The following is a 20,859-nucleotide window of genomic DNA, read 5'->3' on the forward strand; positions in this document are numbered from 1 at the left end:
ACTTTTCTACTGTGTTCAGAAAAGCCATATGTTAGTTAATTGCATCTGCTATGATAGGCCCTTTGTAATACCATCTATCACCCATGTGTACTAGTTAGGCTAAAAGAGAAAGTACTACTGGTCATATTTACTACACCAAGGTGGTATTCAATGATTATGTGTGGATATGTTAAACTAGTTACTCATGTTATCTAATTAATCTTTTCCCTATCAGGTACTATCCCCTTCTAACAGCTGTTCTGCAACTCTTGTATTATTAGAAGGATGTTACCCTGTGGAAACTTAAGCTGAAAACCTGCTATCCCTTATGTTAACTCCGTACCGTCTCTCCACTTATGAAAATGAGTATTACCTAGGATTTCATTACCCAAAATGTCAAACCACCACCCCAGTTGTATAAAATAAGGCAGGTCACCCAATAATTAGTCAGATATCCAACTCCTTAACCACAATACACTATCAGCCTATTAAATCTACATACATCAGCTCAAAATCCAATCATCAAAAACTAATAAACAAATTCCTGACACTTACTATAAACTTACACTATAACCTCACAATGGATGGAGATATTCACCCAAACCCTGGCCCATCAACTCTAGATGGCTCAACCTCATATGGTAATAACCCTACCAAAACAGTATCTATAATTTGGTCCCCCAACTCCCTCCTGGTCTGCCATCTAAATATTAGAAGCATAAACAATAAAGTACATAACTTGCATGCCCTTTTAGAAGTCAACTCCCCTGATATACTGTGTCTAACTGAAACCTGGTTAAAGCCATCAACCTCAGATAATGAAGTCGTACCACCCGGGTATAATATACTTAGACTTTACCGCACTACTAGGAAGGGAGGTGGGGGTAGCTGTACTCTTCAAATCTACACTAAATGTTACTTCAGACCCCATACAGGCACCCCAGCTCAATAATGCAGAAATACTTTCTACCAAATTTCAGATTAATAAAAACAAATGTATAAATATTGTCTGGATGTACATTCCCCCAGGGAATAATACCAATACCCTAGAAGATATCCTCCACTGGTTAGCTAATACACATCAACAAGAAACCATAGTACTTGGAGATTTTAACACTGACTGGAATACATGTTCCTCGTAATCTCCTACTACCCATGTAAACCTATATGGGTTTACACAGGTCATATACACCTCTACCAGGATAGGCAAACCTAATCACAAAGAAAGTATAATAGATTGGATACTAGTCAATAGTCACCCCCAAAAGTATGCATTAGGGACTCTACCGGACGACCTCAGTGATCACTATCTTACCTTTACTTTTAAACACAAAACCAATAATTTCCATCAGCCCACCTATAGAACAGTAAGAAATAAGACATTTAATCCTACCAAGTTTCAGGACAAACTCAAATCATGTAATTGGTCTGCCCTACAATCCCTGCCCCTGGATGAAACTGTTTACTTCAACAATAAATTAATTGCCATCCACAATTCTCATGCTCCTGCTTGCTCCATTTGGACCAAAATAAAAATTGCACCATGGCTCTCTAAAGATACCAAATCCAAAATCACACTTAGAAACAAGGCATGGGCTAACATGGCGTATCACTAAAGCCCCTCTAGATCAAATTAAATATCGGCAATTAAGAAATGGGAAAAAAAGATCCATTTTACTAGATAAAAAAAAAATTCTACTTCCATCTCCAGCAGGGAAATCAAAATAACCCTCAAACATTTAGGGCAGGTATAAATAAAATACTGCACCCAGGACAAACAACCACTCCAACTCCCTCAGCCTCTACTGATAAACTACAAGAGGATACTGCTAACAGTTTCAATAGTTTCTTCACCAAGACTATCCAGGCCCTAGCTAGCCAGTGACCTCTGAACGCCTCTAACATACAGGATGCCATTCCCAGTACTCAGCACTCCTTTAGCTACCAACCAAACTCTACATCTTTCAGTTGTACCCTAATCAAAAAATTAAAACCTACAACCCTGTCTGCTGATGTTCTCCCTGCTGAGTATCTGCAAAAAGCTGCAGATACCATAGCTCACCCCATATCCATTCTAATCAATCGCACCATATCAGAAGCTACAGTCCCCTCTATCTAAAAAATATCTCGTGTCATACCACTCCATAAAGGTGGTAGCTCTGCTGAACAGCCTAATTTTAGACCCATAGCTATCTTGTCACCTCTGGCTAGAATTATGGAAAAATTAATTCATAAACAGCTTCTGCACTGTCTAATCCAGAACCTACTGGCTAACTCTCAGTATGGCTTCAGGTCACATCATAGTACCACCACAGCCCTCCTCACCTTCTACAATGCTATAAACTATAACAGGAACAATAACAAATTATCCCAAGCCCTTTTCTTGGATCTCTCAAAGGCTTTCAATATGGCTAACCACCAACTACTCATCCACACCCTGAAAACAATGTCTTTAGGCAATCATTCTCTCCAATGGTTCCAATCTTATCTGTGTGACAGACAACAAGCCATTCTATGGCAGAACAAACTATCCAACCTCCTACCAAACACCCTAAGTGTCCCCAGGGGTCTATTCTGGGACCTCTTCTGTTTTCCATTTTTATTAATGACCTTCACACTGTCATCCCAAAAGCAAACTGCATTCAATATGCGGACGACTCCATGTTGATCTGCTATGACACCTCCCAGCAAGATTTGCAGACAATAACTCGGAGTCCTTTTAACTTAGTTGAAAATTGGCTTTCTGATCGTTGTCTGGTTTTAAATCACAAAACAAAGCTACTACTTTTCTCCCCCACTCAATGGTCCCCGGTTTTATCTTTCTCCATTAAGGCTAATAATGCTTCCACAGCCTCCACAGATGTCCACACAAAGTTCCTAGGTGTTATCGTAGATAACATTCTTAAATTTGATGTGCATGTCAATAAAACTATCAAAACCAATAATAAAAAACTTGGCTCACTACATAGGATTAAGCCATTCCCAACCCCACCTGCTAGAACTGCCATTGCCTGCTCTCATCTACTCTCTTCCGTCTTCTGTGCCTCCCCTTTACTTACCAACTTAAACAAAACTGAACTTAAACTCTCTAGCAGCTATAATCACATAGCTAGACTTACCACTGGCCTGCCCAACAGAACACATCACTGTAAAAACCTAAATAATTTTGGTTGGCTTGAACTGCCCAGGCTAATTCAGTATAACCAACGTATAGTGGCTCACAAAGTGCTTAACCAACCTAAAAATACACCTGCACTAAAAAAACATTATCTACCCCCTCTCCAACCTCAGACCACTTCACTCATCTAATAGACTGGTAGTACAAACTATCAAATCCAACAACTCAGCCGGTGACTCCCTGACTTGGAACTCACTGCCTGCTGACATTACTCTAGATATTACCTTCTCAATTCAAGAAAAGTCTCAAGCAGTATTTCAAGTCTCAGTGGTTATGTCCTTGCTCCAAGCCTGACTAAATCTTTAGTTATACTTATGTACCAAAACTATTTCAACTGCAACTTATTTGTGTTGTAATTTGTTAAGCCATATCATAAGTGTGTGAGACTGTATAATTTATATTCCTCTACAGAGTCTGTAAACTGTGTTTAATTTGTATTATGTTATGTTTGCTTTTGTAAGTATCTTTGGAGCTTTCCTCCCCGGGCCTCCTCTGAAAATGGACATGTCTCCAGTCGGACTATCCCGGTCAACAAATGTAAAATAAAAAATAAAAACAAATAACGATAGGTTCATAGGTGTGTACTAGGCTAATGGCCCTGGAGCCTTTACAAGCCTAGCCCATATGATTACCACCCAATCTTAGTTCCCAGGGGCTCTGTCAAGTAAAGCCACTGGAACTCATCAAGATTTCTCTTGAAGAGGGCCAGTGAGGTGCTCTGCTTGACATGTATGGGAAGTCAATTCCATAGCATGGGCAGTCTCTGAGTTATGAACCTGTCCCTCCACCGTGTTCTGTTGATTGTGGTAATGAGTTTGAGGTCTCTGGAGCATGTGGTGTGGATGGATTGGGATTTCTTTAGACGTAGCATTTCTAATAGAGCTGGGTCAGACATGGCTTTGTAAGTCAAGCAAAAATCACCTCTAGGTAGGCGATATAAGACAGAGAATAGTTTGGAGTTTTTTTAGTCTGTCCATATAGGACAAATGTTTAAGGCCTAGGATCCTCTTTGTGAAGTACTTTTGTGGCCTCTCCAGTTGTTGTAGGTGTCTAGTGAGGTACGTGACAAATGAAACATTGTATTTAAAATGACTGGCCTAATGAGGGAAGAGTAGAGGGAGACAATGACCTCTTTCTTCCTGGATGCAAAACCCTTGGTAATGAGATGTGCCACATAGAAGGACTTTCTGACCACAGTGGCAATGTGGTGGTCAAAAGAGAGACTGCTGTCAACCTGTTTTCCTAGATCTCTTATAATGCCGTCTGTGTTCCGTGGACTACCATCAATGTGGTAATTTATGAGAACTGAGTTCTTCCCAAAGGGGATGACGACACATTTTTTGGCATTGAGTTTAAGGCCATGGTTCTTCCACCAGTCATTGGTTTGAGTGAGGCCATCACTCGGAGAGTTAATAATAGTTACCAACTTGCAATCATCTGTGAACTTTGTCAGACAGAGTTCCTTCATTTTGGCCTGGACTTCAGAGAAGTAGATACCAAACAGGAGGGGAACCAGGACCAAACTCTGTGGGACTCCACTCGTCACCAGTCAGACTTGGAGTCAGCTACTTTCACACTATGTGTTCTACCTGTGAGCCAGTTTGTAACCCACCTAGTGATATAGGGGTTGATACCTAGCTTAGTAAGTTTTTCTGAGATTCCTGAGTGGGGAATGGTATCAAAGGCCTTGTCCAGATCAAGGTAGGCTGTATGAACCACTTTGCTTTCACCCACAGCTCTGGTGACTGACTCAAAGAAGTTGAGCAGGCATGATCTACCCTTTACAAAACCAAACTGTGTGGGATCCAGAGTTTGCAGATTTCATATATCCTTGTTTATTAGGTCCCTGATGATTCGTTCCATAGCTTTGCATATCAGATTCGTCGTCAGACTTTAGGGGTGATAGCGCCCAGGGTCTGTAGTTGCTCCACCTTTGTGGAGAGGGATGACTGTAGCAGTGTGCCATTCGGTAGGGACAGAGCCTGAGATGAGGCTGTGATTGAACAGGGCAGATAGGTGAGGTGCCAGTTCACTCTGTAGTTCATGTAGAACACAGCCAGGGATACTGTCAAGTCCCATAGAAGCTGTATTCTTGGTCTTGGACAGCGCTGTTTTAACCTGTGCAGCAGTAATACTGGGTGCTTGGCAATCAACCGGTATTGTGACTGGTCCCTTGGGGGGGTAAATTTGGCAATGAATCTGTCGGCCAGTATATTGGCAATATCTGTTGGCTCAGTATAGGAAGTACCATTGTACAGTAGCTCGAAGCAAATCTGGGTACGGCCGTGGAGATTCCTTACATAACTATAGAAGGCCTTGTGGTTATTTTTATTATCTGCTGCAATTCTGTATTCATAGATGAGAATTGGATGTTGCAGTCCTCAAGTTACTGAAGGTTGTAAGCCCCTTAAATGCTGTTTTGTGCAAAATTCACAGATTTTCTTCTTAGTTTTGGAAAGACCATAGCATAAGTTGTAATGTAACAATATGAAGAACTGTATTTGGCTGAGTAGTGTGTCCCTGGCACATTAACAACTCAGTAGATCACTATCTTAACATTATGACTGAAAATATGCACAAAGACAAGAGTGGGTCAAAGGAAAATTACTAATGCAGATAAAGGAATAGACAATTGCATGTTTACTGCTGAATTTGAGAAGATCATAGTAAGTTAAAAAATGCATCAGTTATACGTATAATGTGAGTGATATTTAATTTCCCAAAATATACAGTAGCCACCCCCCACCCCCAAGAAATAAGTCTTTCACTGCATGGCATGACATTTCGAATACAGTGAGTTTTGAGTACATTCTTTTACTGTGCCAGTATTATGGAGTCAGGTTTGTAAATTACTGTTTCGCTGTAATTTAGATTCATAGGTAAGCACTAGGGTATCCGCCCGAGGGCATATGTAAGAGTAGCCTGTGCCTCTGTCCAGCAGAGCCATTAGTTCCCTGTGCCTCTGTCCAACAGAGCCACTGCAGTGATTCCCCAGGGTAAATTTTCTGTTTTCCATCCACTCGTCAAGGTTTCTCTTGAAGAGTGTTAGTGAGGGGCTGTGCCTAATGTAGATTGGAATCCTGTTCCAAAGCATGAGGAGTCTCTGGGACAGGAATCTATCCCTCCAGCAAGTCCTATTTATCATTATGGTGAGGTTTAGATCCCTAGAGCATGCGGCTCTCGGGGATTTGTTTTTTTTTAGGTGGAGCATGTCCATCAATTTTGGGTTGGACATGGCCTTGTATGTCAGGCAGAGATCACCTCTGAGAAGGCGGTATGTAACACAGTACAGCTGGAGTTTCTTCAGTCGGGCTGCAAAGGGAATCTGTTTGAGGCCAGTAATCCTCTTGGTGAGGTACTTCTGTGGTCTTTCCAGCTGTTGCAGGGGTTTGTAAGGTACATCCCAAATTGTACTCTAGGATGGGTCTGATGAGTGATGAGTAGAGGGGTACAATAACCTCTTTTGTTCTAGATGCAAACCCTTTTGTGATTAGGTGGGCCACTTAGAAGGATTTTCTAACCACCTTGGCAATATGATTATCAAAGGAGAAATTACTATCTACTTGGGTCCCCAGATCCCTTATTTCATTTTCTGTATTTAGAAGACTAGCACATATGTGGTAGTTTGTGGGTACTTTGTTTTTTCCAAAGGGGGATGATTATGCACTTTTTGGCATTTAGCTTGAGGCCATGATTTTGACACCAGGTATCCGTCTCATTGAGAGACCCTTCTGGAGGATGTCTGTATCAGCCGGAGTGTCAATTATGGCCCCCAGTTTGCAATCGTCTGCGAACTTGGTCAGCCACAGTCATCCTCCTGTGCTTGCCTGTACCTCTGAGAAGTATATACCAAACAGGAGGGGTCCCAGGACTGAGCCCTGGGGACGCCACTTGTAACCAGTTTAGAGTCAGACCTAGAGCCTGCAACTCTCACCATGTGGGTTCCATCCATGAGCCAACTGGCAACCCATCTTGTGACGTAGTGGTTTATGTTCAGGCTGATGAGCTTGTCTATAATACCAGAATGGGGAATGGTGGTGAAAGCCTTTGCAAGGTCTAGGTAGGCTGTGTTGACCTCCTCTCCCTCGTCTAAAGCCTTGGTAACTGTCTCAAAGAAGTCCACCAGGTTTAGGAGGCATGATCTGCCCTTAAAGCCAAACTGGGTAGGGTCCAATATTTGGAGGTTCCCAATGTCTCTGGTAATGAGTTCCATGACATAGCCTTGCAGACCAGGCTAGTCAGGCTTATAGGGTGATAGTTCCTGGGGTCCATTGTGGCTCCACCTTTGTGGAATGGGATGACTGTTGCTGTGTGCCACTCTATGGGCATGTAGCCTGTAGAGCGGCTGAGTTTGAACAGTGTGTTTAGGTGAGGGGTTAGTTAATTTTGGAGTTTGTGTAAGACACAGCCTGGGACACCGTCCGGTTCCACTGAAGCTGTGTTTTTGGCTTTGGATAGGGCTGTTTTAACCTGTGTGCCAGTGACTGCCAGAGCTCTACATTCTTCTGGTATGGTTATGGGCCCTTTGGGGTGTGAGAGGGGGGTGAAGTTTGCACTAAACCAGTCTGCCAGAATGTTGGCAATATCAGTCGGTTCAGTGTATTTTGTGCCATTCTGCACTAACTCAGAGCAGATCTGAGAGTTTCCACTTAGGTTCTTGACATAGCTAAAGAACGCTTTGTGGTTATCTTTGGAGTCCTTGGCAATTTTTCTTTTGAAGCTAGCCTTGGATGATTTTATGAGGGATCGTAGTTTCTTGCTGATGCTGATCAGGGATGTCTTTCCTTCTTGGGATTTTAGTCTTCTGTACTAGTTTTCTCCTCCTACTGTATAGCTTGTTTATGGCAAGGGTCCACCAGACTGATTTCCTTTTCTTGGAGGAGTAAGTCTTGGTTTTGCTTGGGATAGCATGCTCCATGCATTCTTGCAGGTGCTCTTAGAGTTCCTTTGTAAGGGATTCAGAAGTTTTGACAGCGTTGTCCTTTAGCATGAGGGCTGTGAACCTTTCCACCTCTCTTTGTGGAGAGGGATGACTGTAGCAGTGTGCCATTCGGTAGGGACAGAGCCTGCTTTTGAAAAGTTTTTCACAGTGGTTTCCTTGAATGGGGGTGGGGGCGGAATGTGGATATCCAGAGTGATTAGTCTATGGTCTGATCTAACCAGTGAGGGAATTGACCTCCGATGTAGAACACCGGTCGCCCATGTTGGTTATGACCAGGTCCAATATGTTGTCGCCTCTGGTGGGGGTGTTGACCAGTTGATCCAAGGCGTTTGAGTTTATAAATTCTAGGAAGTGTTGGGTAAGGGAGTTAGTACTTGAATAGTTCTCCCAGTTAATGTTTGGGTAATTGAAATCACCCAATATTAGGGTGTTTGGTAGGACCTTCATATTTTCCAGTGTCTCCAGAAACGCAGAATGGGGGTCCTGGGTCATGGTGGGTGATCCGTAGCAAGCTACAATTTAAATTGCAGTTTTGCCTGTTGTTAGTTGCACATGGATGATCTCTGAGGCATTGTGCTGCACCACTAACCTGGAGGTGTGGGTATCCTTGATGAATATGGATACACCCCCTGCCTTTTCTGTTTCGGTTTGGGTTCTGTGGCCGAAAAGTATGGTACGAGTTATAGCCTGGTAGTGCTGGGGTGCTCTCTGAAACCTTAAACCAGGTTACTGTTACTGCACAGATATCGATATTCTCCATACTGAGGAGTGCCTCGAGTGCATGCATTTTGAGGTTTAGACTTCTGGCACTGAGTAGTATCATCCTTTGTTTTTGGTTACTTGTGCTATTTACGGTGGTAGGTTTGTCTTTTGAGCCTTCCCTAAAAAAGGCACTATGGGGGTGGCAAAAGCTTTGGCCAGTATTCGAAAGTCTAAGGGTGACAGGTCCAAGCTATCTCTTATGAAGCAATGTGGTTTGTCAAACATGTCATCCCAGGCGGACAGATACTGGATCCCCTTTGAATGACACCAGAAACATAGCCAATTGTTGAAATTTATCATTTTTTCTTTATATTGTGGCATCATTCTTGGTGAGGGCAGGCTGCTACTCAGGGTCAGGGTCATACTGGCTTGGGCTACATGATCAGAGAGCTCTTCCATCTCTCTTTTCATGTAGTCCAGGGAGGTACGTCTCAGATCATTCACACCAACATGGACAATGCCAGAGTTGTATTTGTACTTGTTCTGGAGTGACCTGAGTGCTTGTGTTATGTGGCAGATCCTGGCACCTGAGAGGCAGCTAACTGTAACCTTCTCCTTGTCCAGCCTAGTTAGTGGGACATCAGTGTGCCTGACTATAGAGTCGCCTATTACTAGTGTTTTGGGTATGTTATACTGCCTTAAGGGCTGTGATTGCATGGCACACTGTTTATGTGAAGTATGTGTTTCATGGTTTGTAATAGGGTGTGGCGGTTGCTTGGGTGTCTGCTTTGGAGGTCTCTGTTGCTTTTGCAGATTTTTTTAGAGCCTCTGAGTATGTTTTTGTGTATTTATGTGTGTTATTTGCCGGTGTTGGTTTAGTAGGTCTATGTGAGACTGGTGTTGTGTTGCAAGTATTTTCCTTCTCCTCTTGACTGTCAGTTCCAGTCTTGGGTTGTGAGAGCTTTGCCTCCCCAATTGCATCTCTCACATATATTAGTGTTTGGTGGTAGGAGGAGAGGGTTTTCTGTGTACATGAGTCAGTTGTAACATTGCCTCAAAATGTCCAGATTCACCAGTTGGACTGGAGAGTACACCTGAAATTGCCCTTTGGTCATGCCTGAATAGGTAAAGTGAGCTGTTTTACTGATTAAAAAATGTGGAGCTGAGTAGAATGTCAATGAATTACAGACACTCCCTATCACAAGACAGCTGTTCCTCTGAAAGAAATGGGGAAAGCAAAAGTAAGTTACATAAAAATGTTTTGTAGACATAATTAGGGGTAAACCAAAAGTCACTATTAATAAAATACACTGAAATAATCAAGAATTTTCTGAAATGTGCTTCCAAAAATTAAACTGAAATTGTTTAAATAAATAATATGTTGCTGGTTACTGCAGGCAGAAGGGAACCAATTTAGATTTGAGGTCCCTTCCTTTCTAATCTAGCTGTCAATTGCAATTGCAGTTTTAACACCTCTGCAGTAGTGTGGGGGAGGGGGCTGTCAATTCTGGTTGGACTACAAAAGAACACTGAGAACAAAAGCCTCCAATTTAGCTACTTCTCTGCCTGCAACTGGATAACTTCAAAGTTTAGTGTAAAGCAAGCCCTAAGCAAAACATAAATGAGGGTGATTAGCAAAAGAAAAGAAGCAGCCCTCTTACAGAAGGAGTACAAACTGACAGTGAGTCACACATTTCCCATTATATGTCAATGGCATGGGAATTCAGAGTTACTTCCTTATGTCTGGCATGAGTCATAGAAATAAGACTTGAAATGCTTTATGGGAAAGAGAAAGAGTTGAAGGAGAAGAAGATCACGCGGACATACCAAGCCCCATCAGTAGCCATGTTGTGGTAAACATGCTAAAATTGCAAATAAAGCGTAGAGTAATTTTGAGGTGTTAAAATAGGTCTGGAAACAAAGATAGACTGAAAAAAACATATTTTTTTAGTTCTAGCCTGGAGTTTTCCTTTAACAGAAACTGTTGATGAAATCTGACAAAAAAAAGCATAAAAAGAGCTTTGTATTCTGAAGTAGTCTGTTTCACGTGTTCTAAGATGGACAGCAAAATATTGCATAAGTAAAGGTTAATCCTGTAAAAATGTTCTTTTTGGCCATCTTTCTGGACCATTACCTTGTTGTGGTAAAGGGACCTGTGCATCTTAGTAAAGCGATGTGCTATATCATGTAAGGCCACTCAAGACAGGCAAATCATGGCAAAGAAATCAGACGAAAGATAATCTGCTGGAAAAGATAATGGCAGGCCACTTCAGCATTTTCTCTAAGCAGACTCTATAGACACAAGCAATCAGTGACATGTTCAGATGACACTGGAAGTTGAGATCCTCAGATTTAAAGGTATCCATCTTACTACTGGGAGGAGTAAAGGAAAACTATGAGTAGTGCTACAGGTTATAATGTTGATGAATTTAAGTCAGAAGGATGTCCGTCTGATGAGATGTAGACAGATAAAAGAAAACTCCAATGCTGCAAAGGACCATACATCACACCGGCACATCAGTCTAATAACTATGAACTAAGTTACATGATGTGGTTAAAGATGACAAGAAAAAACACTGACATCTTGGAAATCAATGTTCTAAAATAGACTGTAATGGGTCATTTCTCATCAGATAATCATCAGATCATTTAATGGGCAAAATCTTTCAGAAGAAATGGAGCAGCCCTTCTAGTCAATAACATGGTGTAAAAATTAATGATTGGTAAAAACTCTAAAATTACAGCATGTTCTCTGTCAGAGTGTGCTATACTCGCAAGGTAAGCCTTTTAAAAGTAGAGTGGTACAAGTCTACTCTCCAATTACAGATGCTGAAGAGGAGAAAGTGGCCAGTTTTATAAGGAAATTGTACTAACATTTGGAAATAACACCTAAATATGTTACATTCATCCAAAGTGAACGGAATCCTAAATCTGGTACTCAAACCACAGCAAGAATAAAAGGCAGGTTGGACCTTGGACTGCAAAATGAAACAGAACACATGCTAGTAGAATTCTACTAAGATAATTCACCAGTCATAGCAAACATTCCCCTTTCAACAGCCTTGTGATGATGTGAGGTATTGCCTGCTATGCCAGAAGAAGTAGGGTAGTTGATGTGTAACACATGCCAGCATAGTTAGCTGGAGTTTTGTACAGAATTATACATCATTTATATATCAAACTGATTTGTACAGGTGCATGTGTTGAAAATGTATTTGTAAAACTACTTGTGTAGAAATGTGGGTCCTGATGGACAGAATACCTGCATGTCAGACTGTATTTTAACTGCTAAATTAATACATTGCAGAAGAGGATACTGGAAGAGAAAAGGTTAATCTCAGTTCAGCAAACTTTGATAAATAGTCTAAAATTACATTACCTGGTTTAGGCCATATAGATTGTATCTCACAATTCTGACTGCAGCCAGAGATGAAATGTCTGTGAGAAACCTGGCTTAGTAGCTGTGGGAAGAGTGGATGTGTTAAAATTGTTTTACAACTTCTAGATGCTGTAACACATCTTAGCAAAGATCTGTGTGTGTATTATGACAAATATGTGCTACATTCTGGTTCAGTTTCTAGTAAAGGGGGTAGTATGGGAACCAGAGTCAGATGACCAGATTTGATGTCATTCTATACCTAGCACTGAAATGATATTTAGATATTAGTGAGAGATGCCACTTGGCTCTCAGCAGTCTGTTTGTGAAAACTGACAAAGAAGGAGCATTCTCCCATGTCATCTTGCCTTGCTCTAATAAGTGAGCTAGGGGACAGTAATTCTTTAGATTAGTCAGGAAAATATAGTGGGATTCATTAAGTATTGTTGTTCTGTACCTGTGTGAACCTTCCCATCTTTGCTATTTTTAATATTTCCTGTGACAAACTCTGGTGTTTATTGTACATAGATATTTAGTAGTTTCATATTACTTTATTTATTATTAAATATATTTAAATGTTTCATTGTGGCTGGTCTTTTAGAGAATATTTTAACCTTTGAGAGTACTTATATTTATTTGGTGACACTCTGGCCACTTCTGAAAGCCTTGCTGCATTGGTCAAACACTAACATTTGTATTAGTATTAATTTTGCTCAGTATAACTGGGGGTCTACATTAGAACATCAAAGATTCAAAACTTCCAATGTTCTAATATTGAACCCTATTGAGCGAAAACTGAAAACATCGAACATACAGAACAGCAAATTTTTTCCTAGGGAAAAAAATTGCTGTTCCAAAACACACACACAACACAAGCACACCAAGCAAACAGCAATCCACACACATACACCTAAAATCTTACACCTAACCCTACACTAAACTATACACACACCACTAACTATCCACTTACCTTAACCCAAACTCTAACCCTAAGGTCCGTCACTATCGCAAACTCACCTCACCCGTGCCCTAACCCTAACTCACCTAACCTGCCCTAACCCTCATGTCCACACAATCGCACACATACCTAACCCATGCCCTAGCCCTAACTCACCTAACCCTCACATCCACAAAATTGCACACATACCTAACCTGCGCCCTAACCCGCACTCAATCGCACACTTACCTGAACCCGACCCGTAACTTTCCACCACAGTGCTGAAAATACCAAAACTTAAATGGACAACCAAATTCTTTCCCTAGGAAAAAATTTGGTTTTCTGTTGCTTCGATATTTTCAACTTTCGTTGAGTAGGGTTCGATATTAGAACATTTGAAGTTTTGAAACTTCGATGTTCTAATATATACCCTAACTGGGTACCCTTGTAACAACCTTAGAGTAGCTAGCTTTGAAGTGTTTAGGTGGCAGTACCTACCTTATAGTCTGGGTAGACGGGGCATTGCTGCTAAATCTGTGGCAGCCTTTCCCAGGTGTGTGTGTGTGTGTGTGTGTGTGTGTGTGTGTGTGTGTGTGTGTGTGTGTGTGTGTGTGTGTGCAAATCAAATCTCAAAGAGTGTGCATCAGCTACTTGGAGCAAGGACAAACAGCACTGGTTCACAGAGAGGGTGGTTGAGGACTTGGCTTGGAACACTTAGCTGAGGACTCAAATCTACAGTTGTGGTCAGTGTGGAGTTTTATTTGCTGCTGGTGACAGAGAGGGAAACCAAGCCCCAGGACGGGAGTGTGTTCCCTGTGCGCTCTTAAGGGAAAGTGTGCTTGGTGCAGAGAGCTGCATCTGGAAATACTGTATCCATCTATTTTTCTTCAAAGTGAACGTCCTTCACCAGTGTCCACAGTAAGGATTGAGGCCCCTTGCTTACTAGCCCAGAGCAGGGGCCTCACAGTGAATTCCTCCTCTCCTTTCATCAAATCTGTATCTGGGGCAGTACAGTTTCTGTGGCGTTTTTTTCAATCAGAAGCTGCTGAAAGCACACCAACCGTCTGCTTTTGATGTCCTGTGGACTGGTAAGCAGGTTGTTGCTAGTACCCCTTATGAAAGGTGTGAGACTATCTTCTTTATCTTTCTGCCTTTGCCTTGCAACCTGATGTAGTTTCTTTGTGTTATCTATTTACTTACTAGAATATGAAAGAAGGCCTCTAATGTCATATTATTTGTTATTGCAACTCCTTTCTTGGCCTCTTTGTTAGCCAAACAGTATACCTTCTTAGCCTGATCAGTCTTTTCTAACTCCCACTTTCTCCTGCACTCCTCCTTTCTTTTCATGACTTTCTGGACTTCTACATTTCACCGCTACCTTTTTTAGGTACCTTGCTTCCATACTTTGGCTCAGACACATATCTGTTCTATAGTACTTATGCATGATGTTTTCAGGTGCTACCATTCTTCTTCAACTCCACCTATTTTTTTTTCTTCCTGAGATGCTAGGGACCAGAGTAATTAATGGAAATCTTGTTTTTCTCTCCAGTCAACTTTTCGGTCTTTAACCTAGTCTCTGCTGATCTTTCAGCCTTCTCAGATCACTGCTTGCACCTGACTGTAGCAACCAGTGGTTTATGCTGTGGGCTGACAGTTTCACTGGGGATGATTTTGCAATCACTGAATCTGCCCCAGTGCCCTTTCTTTACTAGGAAGAAGTCTACCTGAGTTGCATGTTGGCCACTCTTGCATGCAATCTCGTGGCTCGCTCTCTCCTGCCTAACCACCTGCTGGCCACCATTAAGCCATTTGACTGACAGAAACCTAGAATGGTCTCTCCTTCTTTATTCCTGTTGCCCCATCCATGCAGACCCAAGCAATCCTCATATCTTACTCTGTCATGATATATACATTTAATTTACCCATTATCAACACCAACACATGTCTTGCTTTATCAAGTAGGTCCTGCAGCTACTGTCTGAATGAACTCTTTCCTAACTATCACAACTCTGTTGTGGTGCATAGGCTAAGATTACGAATAGTGCCCCATCCTTACACTGGAGTCTGATTGCCATGAGTCTGTCACTAATTCTAATGACACCCTCGCCATTTTCTGAAGACTCTCCCTCACCACAACTCCCACACCATTTCTAGTCGGTCCTCCTCCTGAATAGCAGACTATGGATTCCAAGCCAAGTGGCTTTGCTGCACTAGCCTTCCATTTTGTCTACTGGATACAAAGGATGTCCATCCTCCTTCTTACCATCAAGTCATCCACTGCCAAGCTGCGATGTGTTAGTGAACCTACACCGACTGAATCAATCCTGACTGACTGGTTTTAGGTCTAGCTTTCACTCAACAAAGCTATCTCAGTGGGACTTCCAAGACGGCTGCACATTGAGCAACAACTTAATTCTGGCCGTCCCAGTCTGGAAACAGAAACTTAGCAAAGAACGCCAGTGGACCTAGATTTCTGGGTAAATTTCAGTAACTGACTAGTAAGTGCACTGCCTGGATGCCAAGCCAAAAAGAAATATAAAGGACCTGCAGGAAAATAAGCTACAAAAGGTGAAGAAAAAACAGAATGGGAAAAGTACTGTAGTTGTTAAGCAAGAAGCAGTGCAAGTTCCAAACATGACTTCCAGTAACCTAGAGGGACGATAAAGCAACTGTACACAGAAATGGTTAAAATAAATGAAACACTGATACAGTACATCAACAAAAACAATAAAAAGCTTGACAAAATGGAAGAAGCTTTAAACAGACATTCAGATAAGATGAAAGAAATGCAAAACTCAGAGGCTGAAATGAAGAAAAGGCAGGCTGAATAGGAGACTGCACAAGAAGAAATGTTTCAAAAAATAATATAATTAGAGGGCAAGGTACCAGAGAAGCAACAGCATAAATAAACAACTGGACTGGTATTCCACACAGGAAATGTTAACTGAAAGGGCACCTTGTGTGTATGCTCCAAATCTGGTTACAAGAAAACAACAAAGACCTTTACTAGTAAAGATGCAGTCTTAGCAGAAGGAGCTGATTCTGACAAAAATGCATCAGAAGGACAAGGTACTAAAAGTGGGAGACAGCGGAGTGTGGAGAATGACTACTCATTGTACACCAGACAGAAGAGGAGAAAATATATTCCATTATTTAGGGAATGTAGAAAATTAGAAGTGAAATTCAAACTGCTGTACCCAGCCATCTTCACAACATTTTTTCCCTGGAGGGACAAAATAATTTTTTGATGAAGAAGTACATGCTACGGAAGAAATACAGAAGTTTATCCAGCAAAGAATGAGCTGTGAAACAGAAGGGGTTTCTGCTTCATGTCCTTCTGGTGAAAAGAACTACAGAGAGACTGAGCCCGTGAAATCTTTTGCACTGTCTCAACAGAAAATACCTAAGAGAAGGAAGAAAATATAAGAGTTGACTAGAAAAATGGATAATAGATTGGAAATGAAGCAGAGATAGGATTTGAGAGATGGAGATGAACAGGAATAAAATGAATAACCTGGAAATTGACAAATGTGGGATTATAAAGCAATAATCATATTTATGAAATATGGCACAACAGGAAAATCTAGAAATATTGGACTTTTTGCACTTTGCTGGACTTGTGGGGCCTCTAAAATATATGCCCTACTCAGTGTCATAAATTTTCGGAAAAATACATGAGGGGAAGAGGAGAGAGAAAGTCAACTGTAAGCAAAACAACATTTTTTTCTTAATAGTACTATTTTTATAGAGTATGAATTTCTTTGCATGCTATAAAGTACAATTCTCTTGGTTGTTTTTAAGTGTAATGGGGATACTATTGTAAACAGGTGCTTCTGTTCGTTTATTTATTTATTTTTTTCTCTCTCACTTCTCTCTTTCTCCCTGTTCAGTTTTAAGAAATGAAAGTAAACAAAAAAGTATGGTTAAAAGAGCATGATAAAAGAAAAAAATAATGTGCTTTTTCTCATTCTTGCATGGAGGAATGACAAGATTAAGCCCATTATCTTGATCTAGCAACAAATTTTATGAAAAAGCATGTAAATGAAAAAGAATAATGAATATTATAAGGCTTTTTTCTAGCAAATAAATGTATGCTTAGTAGCAATTCTGTATCTGGTCATCCTGTTTCCATGGAGACAATCTGATAAAAAGAAACTGTCTGGGAAAAAAAAGAGAAATTATCTAGGAGATAATGTTCTCTGAAAGCATTCAGTTATTTTCCCAGTTGGGGAGAGCTATAAAGATAAGACAAAACCAGGCAGCACATAATAGAAGCATAGGCTGCACCATGTGTCTTAGCATGGATAACCTCTCTTTTAGGTTAACGTACATCTATCAGTGTGGCTGTCAGCTTGGGACATTTGCACCTATTAGGAAGCTAAAACTTCAATATCTGAAGATTTACAAAGTTCAGTGTGTTAGTATTAAGCTAATAGGTTTCAGGGGGTATTGGGGGTGTTTGTTTGTTTGTTTGATGTCTTTCAATAAAACAAAAAGTTTTGTACGATATGATACCGCTCAAATGGATATGGCAACAAACAACTGCATAAAAGTACAACCTGCCAAACAGTTTATGCATGTAGCACAAAAGCTGGAACTAGGCATTTAACAAAAAAAGCTGTTATACATAAAAGATGGAAATAACAACTTTTTATACAATGATGCTTTCTGTAATGTCTTTCACAGATCAACACAAAAAAAGAAAGAGTAGTGATCTATATTAAAAAATGTACAGTGCAAATAGCTATGTTACAGGAGACACAACTGAAAAGAACTGAACATGTGAATTTGATAAAGAAAGACTTTCAGGATGGCTATTCAGCAGAATACATGGGACAAAGGAAAACAGGAGTACTTATGCTAAATGCAAGAGGAGCTCCGGTAGTGATAGAACAGGATAAAAAAGACAGTAATGGTAGATTTCTTGTACTAAGGGATTACTGGCAAGGGAGGAGGATTACACTGACATGTATTTATATTCCACCGAAAACTGCTATAATGGAGCTTAAGAAAATTCTTGGAGAAATAATCAGCTTTCAGCAAGAAATATTACTTATGGCTGGGGACTGGCATGTGATTTGCAGCAGTTAGCATATGTCTGGAGGGCCCAAAATGGAAAGTATAACAAAGGAGGGTAGACTTTTGAAGCAATGTATGAAAATATATGGCGTGGAAGATGTGAATTCAGTAGTAGGAGTTCGGAGTAAATTTACATATTGTTCTCCAAGCTGTAACTGGGCTAGGCTAGGCAGAATTTACATTTCTCAGGAACATGTGCATTTAATTGAAGGTCTTGATACCCACCCAATAACTAGTTCAGATCATGCGCCAAAAATAACAAAGATAAAAACACAGGATAATGAAATAAAAATGAGACAGTGGCGCTTTCCCACCTATCTGCTGAAAAGAGAGGAATTTAAGGAATGGGTAATGGAGATTATTCAGGAGCTATTCGACTGTTTGACCTAATTTAGTAATGTAAGGATCCCCAAACATCCCAAACTGTGCAATGAAGCATGAGCAAATACACTTGCCTCTGTGATGGACTACCGACTCCTGCATGCAAAATGACTTTGAAAAAGTACAAATAAATTGTTGCATTCCTTTTGCATACACTCAACAGTATAACCAAAAAAAAATACGTCAACGAGGGAAGTAGTCACACAATTTGCACTGAAACAATGCAACTGCACATACTAAAGTCAGTGATGGAAATGTCAAAGATTATCAGCAATTAAGTGGCTGAACTGTGTGTGTGTGTGTGTGTGTGTGTGTGTGTGTGTGTGTGTGTGTGTGTGTGTGTGTGTGTGTGTGTGTGTGTGTGTGTGTGTGTGTCACACCTCTCAACCTCTTAGCCCAAGAAATCTAACAAAGCCTGACATAATGGGGGGTCAAAAGCCCCAAAACAGGGACAGATTTTAAATAGTGTTGTTATAAACTTAGAAAATAGCCAGAGTAACTTGTTTTTTTGTTAAAATGCATTTTCTTAATGATTTGAAGTCTGAAACTCAAATGTATTGTCGTTATTTAATGATTTCATTCCTTAGATCATCCCAGTGATTTTCCAGAAAACTACAAATTTTATGAAGAACAGACCGAAATTTTGAGGCATAAATTTGGACATTACGTGAAAATATGATATGGTGTCTGTGTGTGTGTGTGTGTGGGGGGGGGGGGTGTAGCCACTGTAGCAGCCAGCACCTAGCAGTTTGAAAAAATACAAGTTATGCAGGGCCTTTACTACCTCTGACACTATTACTAGTTTTACTTTCTATTTCAGTGGGAATGTCTGAATACATTAATGTTTCTACTGAGAGATGTTTTAACAGCACTAACAAAACAAACTGCATTGCTAGTAAATAATTCTATTATTTTCCTCACAGTTCTTTGTGATTCCACTTCTTGATGCAGTTCCTGAATTTTCTCGTCATTCTGTAACTGTACGGCATTTTTCTGCAGCTCAAGTTCTTCCAAGGCCAACAGTCCTTGTTGCTCTTTCTCCTGGATTATCCCCAGGTATTCTGAGTGACATTTTTCCTGTACAAAAGCATTAACAAATGTATTAATAAAATAAATAAAACAGTACTCTACCCCTGTAAACAAACATACATACATAACTAAATAAATAAATATACATTTCTTTGGTACATAAGCCAAGTGCAATAATTTCCTAATCACTGTGACAGCATAACTGTCCTTTCATTCCCTGATTGGGGCAAAAACTCAACTGTCCACTCACTCTGCTCAGAGGCTAAAAATTGAGCACTGAAAGAAGGCTATCATGGTATGGTGCACCCTATCCTCCTTGTAGAGATGTCCCTCCCATAAGTGCTGATCTCCCTGGCTTTCATTCAGGGTGGTCACTAGCTAACACATACAAATGTAGGTCACACATATCACACTCTTATGTATCAGCACTGCAGTGGACTGGGGGACTGGACCCTTCCTCTCAGGACTGGTGAGTCAGCACTGGCCACTCACTCCTGCCATCCCCTTGGCCAGTCCTACATCTTCCCATGCTGCTAAATGAACACAGGTTGTCTGGTGTGTTGTCAGGCCTATATCCTTCTCTGCCAGAATTAGTGCAGAGGATTAAGGCTCTGAGCTGTCATTGAGGCATTTATTCTAAACAAGTATTCCTGTCACCTCCAGTTGCCAGAAAGGGCTCCCAGACTATTCCTGAAAAGGAACACTCACAAACAATGGGCTTACCTAGTTAACAAATGCATAAATTAAAATAAAAAATAAAACAGCTACAGTTTAATGCTTATTTTCATAAGCATCCCACCCAGTCTGAACAACCTTCAGCCTATAATGATCTCTAAAATCCAGGGTGTCCCTATATACTCCTTTCTGATCAGTCCTACTGACCTCTCTTATCAAGTTCCTTATGAGGCAAAATACTCTTCATATGAACTTTTGAAAGGCCATGGAGTGATGTCTTTGAACAACATCCTATGGAGCTGCAGAAAGAAAACTTTCTCAATAGTGCAGCATAAAACAGAAACAATTATTCAGCAGGTTGATGCTGGCCTATTCTTTGCAGTGATATGTAAATATTTATTTACATATCCTGGTGTTAAGTTTTTAAAGAGATAATCAGAAATACAGAATTACAGCATCAGCAATAAACTTCAATATGCTCCCTCCCACAGCTTCATATGATGACTTAAGTATTCTACTATGAAATAAAATTTAATCTTGCACAATATATGTAGTTAAACAAACTGCACATGCATATATGC

The 20,859-nt window shown here is 40.6% G+C and overlaps 2 protein-coding genes across 3 annotated transcripts in view; both read right to left on the minus strand.

Moving 5' to 3' along the window:
- GOLGA4 (golgin A4) overlaps window positions 1-19,600 on the minus strand; it is a 1,578,103-nt gene extending 1,558,503 nt beyond the window's left edge. For both annotated transcript variants that reach the window (XM_044075462.1, XM_044075461.1), the window contains exon 1: window positions 19,496-19,600. The gene's annotated coding sequence lies outside the window, so the exon portion shown is untranslated. The remainder of the gene's footprint in view (window positions 1-19,495) is intronic.
- LOC122805248 (golgin subfamily A member 4-like) overlaps window positions 16,398-20,859 on the minus strand; it is a 1,317,313-nt gene continuing 1,312,851 nt past the window's right edge. The window contains exons 9-10 of the mRNA XM_044075338.1: window positions 19,496-19,651; window positions 16,398-16,517 (exon numbers count right to left, since the gene is read on the minus strand). Coding sequence (XP_043931273.1) covers window positions 16,398-16,517; window positions 19,496-19,651 — 276 coding nt within the window. The remainder of the gene's footprint in view (window positions 16,518-19,495; window positions 19,652-20,859) is intronic.

The sequence above is a fragment of the Protopterus annectens genome, chromosome 6.part1 (genome assembly GCF_019279795.1).
Source record: "Protopterus annectens isolate FY-2018-M chromosome 6.part1, PAN1.0, whole genome shotgun sequence".
Lineage (NCBI taxonomy): Eukaryota > Metazoa > Chordata > Ceratodontiformes > Protopteridae > Protopterus > Protopterus annectens.